At 69.3% G+C, this 3,867-nt stretch overlaps 2 protein-coding genes across 2 annotated transcripts in view; one reads left to right on the top strand and one right to left on the bottom strand.

Moving 5' to 3' along the window:
• Positions 1 to 2,218, top strand: part of APBA2 (amyloid beta precursor protein binding family A member 2) — a gene marked incomplete at its 5' end in the record, with an annotated part of 39,121 nt that extends 36,903 nt beyond the window's left edge. Inside the window, 1 exon segment of the mRNA XM_023525411.1 lies at positions 1,372 to 2,218. Within this exon segment, the coding sequence (XP_023381179.1) occupies positions 1,372 to 1,443 (72 nt within the window).
• A 1,150-nt stretch (positions 2,219 to 3,368) lies between these two features.
• Positions 3,369 to 3,867, bottom strand: part of LOC105308183 (protein FAM189A1) — a gene marked incomplete at its 5' end in the record, with an annotated part of 52,076 nt that continues 51,577 nt past the window's right edge. Inside the window, one exon of the mRNA XM_011384028.1 lies at positions 3,369 to 3,729. Coding sequence (XP_011382330.1) covers positions 3,369 to 3,729 — 361 coding nt within the window. The remainder of the gene's footprint in view (positions 3,730 to 3,867) is intronic.

The raw sequence follows: 3,867 nt of genomic DNA, 5'->3' as shown, positions 1-3,867 counted from the left end.
GAGGGGGTTGTGAGAATGTGGGGGTATTTGGGGGCACGGGTGTATGTGGGGGTGGGGGTGTGTGTGAATGTCAGGGTGTGTGGGGTGCGTGAACCGGGGTAGTCAGTGAACGAGGCAGGGGTCTCCCTGGGGGAGGCACAGGTGACAGTAGGAAGGCCAGCTGGACTGAGACAGCTGACCGGGTGGATGGGCAGAGGGCGGGGGGCTGGGCTGGGCACTTCCGGTTGGTCCTGAGGGCCGCGGGGCTCCGGGGGCGGCGGCAGCGGCTCTGGCCGTGGGGAGGGTGTGACCCCATCTCGGGGGCCCTGGCCTGGCCCCTGGGGACTGCTGTGTCCTGGGGCCGTGCACGTCCTCGGCACATTCGCCTTCCGTGGGCCCCGCGGGGCTGGGGGCCGGCTCTTCCCCCCGGAGCGAGGTGGGGGCCGGTGGCTGCCGGGCGGAAGGGGCAGCGAGGGGACATCGGCCTGCTGGGTGGCTTGTTTCCCGAGACGGGAAGCTCGGTTTTCCGGGAGCTGCTTTCTCGCGGCTCCGGGCCTGGCGCCTACCGGGAGCCCGCTGGGTGGAGGGTCCCCTGGGGCCTGGAAGTATTTCCGCCCCTTCAGTCCCGGGGGAATGGACGGTGTTCACAGAGGCGTGAAGGCAGGACGGGTGTGAGTCCTTCCACACTCACACTCACACTCACACCCACACTCACGCTCAGGCCTAGGGCTGGGGGCCGGGCCCGCCGGAAGTGACTCTGGGCCTGGGGCGGGCGTCCGGTCGGGTGACTTCTGAGGGACGGTCCCCGCTGGGTGACAGGGGCTGGTGGCCGGGACAGCAGCCGCACGGAGGGCCGAGCACACTCCCCCAGCACCCTCACCGGGCCAGGGGCGCCCCCACGGTCAGAGTCCCTGGGAGCCAGGAGTGGGCCAGGCCCCGAAGGCCGACGGGGCCCGAGGCGCCCCGGCCCCGAGCCCCCAGCCCGGGCACTCGCTCCCCCCGGGAAGGGCTGCGTGCTCCTTTGTCCTTGTCCCCAGGATGCAAACACAGCAGCCTGTGCGCCTCAGGCCCAGTGGGCAAACGCAGCCAGTCACAGGTCTGATCCCACCGCCACTGTCCCCACTGCCATCAGCTCGAGCTGAGGGGCAGCCGAGCAGTTGACCTTGTGTGAAACCTCGCAGAGCCCTGGGCGGCCAGGCAGCAGCCTGCAGCCAGGAGACGCCTCCTGTGTCCCCAGCCTTGGGGACGACCCGCCCATTCTTCCTTCCCTCTGAAGCCTGGCACTTTACCCCGAAAGCCCCAGTGACTGTCACATCCAGCCGGCTTCGGGGCTGTGCTCGGCGGGCTGCTGGGGGTGGGGCGGGGACGAGTGCTCATTTCTCTCCTCGGCAGATCCACATGAAGACCATGCCCGCCGCCATGTTCAGGCTCCTCACCGGCCAGGAGACCCCACTGTACATCTAGGCCCGTCGCGCGCCCGAGGACGCCGCCCCCACACGTGGACACGGGGCGCGTCCTTGTCGGAGGAGAGTCACAGGAGCCGAACTCTGTGGGACCCGCGTGTGCCGTGGCCGGGGCCGTGTGCCCGCTGTGACTGCCGGGGTGGCCTGTGTCCCCATGCCGAGGGCGTGGCGGGTCCCCGAGGACGGTGGCAGCGGGGTGAGGCGGCCACCCCAAGGGCCCAGGCGGCTGGCGTGGGCGCCGGCTCAGGATGTCGTGATCGAGGTGTGGGGACGTGCGGCTGCTCACCGAGAAGGGACGATGCGGGTCACGCCGCTGCTTGACTTCTGGTGTGACAGGCCGCTCCTCGGACCGGGGGCCTCCAGGTGGCCCGTGACCACACCTGCTGCCATCCTCCCCGCCCCCTGGTCGCCTGGACCTGCCTGGGACCCCGCGTGGGGCCTGCCCGCTCCTGCCCGGACCGCACAGCGGCACGGGTGCCGTCCACACGCGGCCCCACGCCGCGACACCGCCAAGGCCTGGCCCCAGGCGCCGGAGCGTGTGCGGATCAGCGCGGCGTGCTCCAGTCCGGCCCCGCACAGGTCCACGCGACGGGCGTTACTTCGTCTGGAAGTCCCTTTTTCCGGCCCAGGCCCCGAAGAATACACTGTGACTTAAGAAGCCTTACCACGCAGTAACTAGGCGCTAGGGTTGCCGTGTCAAGGGTGACGTGTGTTGCATGCAGCCGGCCTTAGGAAGACACGCTAATATCACTAATAAACCTGGCGTCGTGACAGAAGCTGCCGTGTGGCCGGTTTGTGACGGCAGCAGGCACCTGACGTCCCCTGCACACCTGACGCGGGCTCGAGGGGGTGAGCGGTGGCCGCAGGCCTGCTCGGCGTGCCCTCTGGGTCCGCGGCCTCCGCAGCTCCGCCCCGGGGGTTAGGCCAGTCTGGCCCTGCCGGGGCTGGAGGGTCCGCGGCGGTGACACGTCACCGGGCCCACCCCGCATGCTCCATCCGCTGTCCCAGTGGGGAGCCGGGCTGTCGACAGCGTGGGAGGGAGGGAGCTTTAAATTTAAATGACCTCCAGGGACACGTGTCTGTGCGGCGTGTGAGTGCGTGTGTGCGTGTCGATCGGAAAGGTGGCCCCCCTTCCTAGCCCCGCCTCCTTGCCCGTGGGGACCCCTGCAGCCTGTCTCCAGAACAGGACTTGCCCGGATGCCCCTCGCTCCCATTTGGGTGGCCCCGGTGTGGGGAGGCAGCTGCGGTGATCATGGGCTTCGGCGGGGAGGCCCGGGGCGTGTCCCAGCACGTGAGCCCGACCGTGACCGTGGCCGAGTGGACCCTTCTCTCGCCCACCCACGAGCAGTCTGCCCTCCCCACCGTGAGCCAGTGACAGGCACTTTACGGCTCTTGGGGGTGGCCCCCACCCTTGGGTTATGGGACGCAATGTCACATGCGTCAAAGCTGCAGGGAAGTGGCCTCGGCTTGGGAGACTCAGAGGTTACGTCCCTGTCGTACCCAAGACGAGGCTGGTGAGCTGGCTCTGGAGAGAAAATCTATGGTTAACAAATGACATGCGGCGGGGGCGGGGGGGGTTGAGGGAGAGTGGCACCAAGTGACATGCATAAGAAACCCAAACTGAGCAAAGCTTTGAGCCAGGGCCCTGCACCCCCCCCACACACACCCAGGAGCCACAGACGTGGCACGTGGAGGGGCGCCCGTGTCCCAGCTCCTGCCCCCACCCCCACACGCCGCACGACCTCCAGGGGACACTGAGCAGCACAGCCGGGTGGCACCGGCGCATCACGCTGCCTCGGGCCCAGGCCGAGCCCTCCCTCGGGGTCCGGGTCCCCAGCGGGGCAGACGCCGGGCTCTCCCTGCCGTCTGTCCCAGTTGAGCCTCGGAGACGCAGAGGCCAGAAATAGTTTTTATTAAAACTGCTCATTATGAAAACACCTTGCGGTACGCGAAGTTAAGACGACCTTCGAGCTGCACAAACGGGCCTCCTGTGGCCCGAAACGATTCCCCGTAGAGTCTGCGTTCCAGCCGCGCCTGCGACGCGGTGCCCGCCCGAAACCCGCCTCCCGTGACGGCCTCGTTACAGCGTTTCCTGTGCACGTCGTCGCCAGCTCCGGGGGCCGCGTCCTCGCGAAGGGTGGCTCCCCGCTCCAGCTCGCTCACCTCAGCACCCTCGCGGCCCCCAGGCGGGGTCAAATGGCAGTGTCCACGCAGGCTCCGGCCCCCGGCCAGGCCGGCCCCCTCTGGGTCCCGGGGAGGGCACCCAGGACCCGGGTCCCGGCGTGACCTGCCGGGGAGGAGAGCCGAGCCGGGAGAAGGGTCCCCTTCAGGCTCCCGGGTGGGCGGCTGGGGAGGCCCAGGGGACGAGACGCTCCCGCGTGGCCTTGGACTCGGGGCGCCTGCTGCTGGGGCCCCCGGTGCCCCC

Source organism: Pteropus vampyrus, unplaced genomic scaffold (assembly GCF_000151845.1).
Source record: "Pteropus vampyrus isolate Shadow unplaced genomic scaffold, Pvam_2.0 Scaffold555, whole genome shotgun sequence".
NCBI lineage: Eukaryota > Metazoa > Chordata > Mammalia > Chiroptera > Pteropodidae > Pteropus > Pteropus vampyrus.
This window is presented reverse-complemented; position numbering and strand designations above follow the sequence as displayed.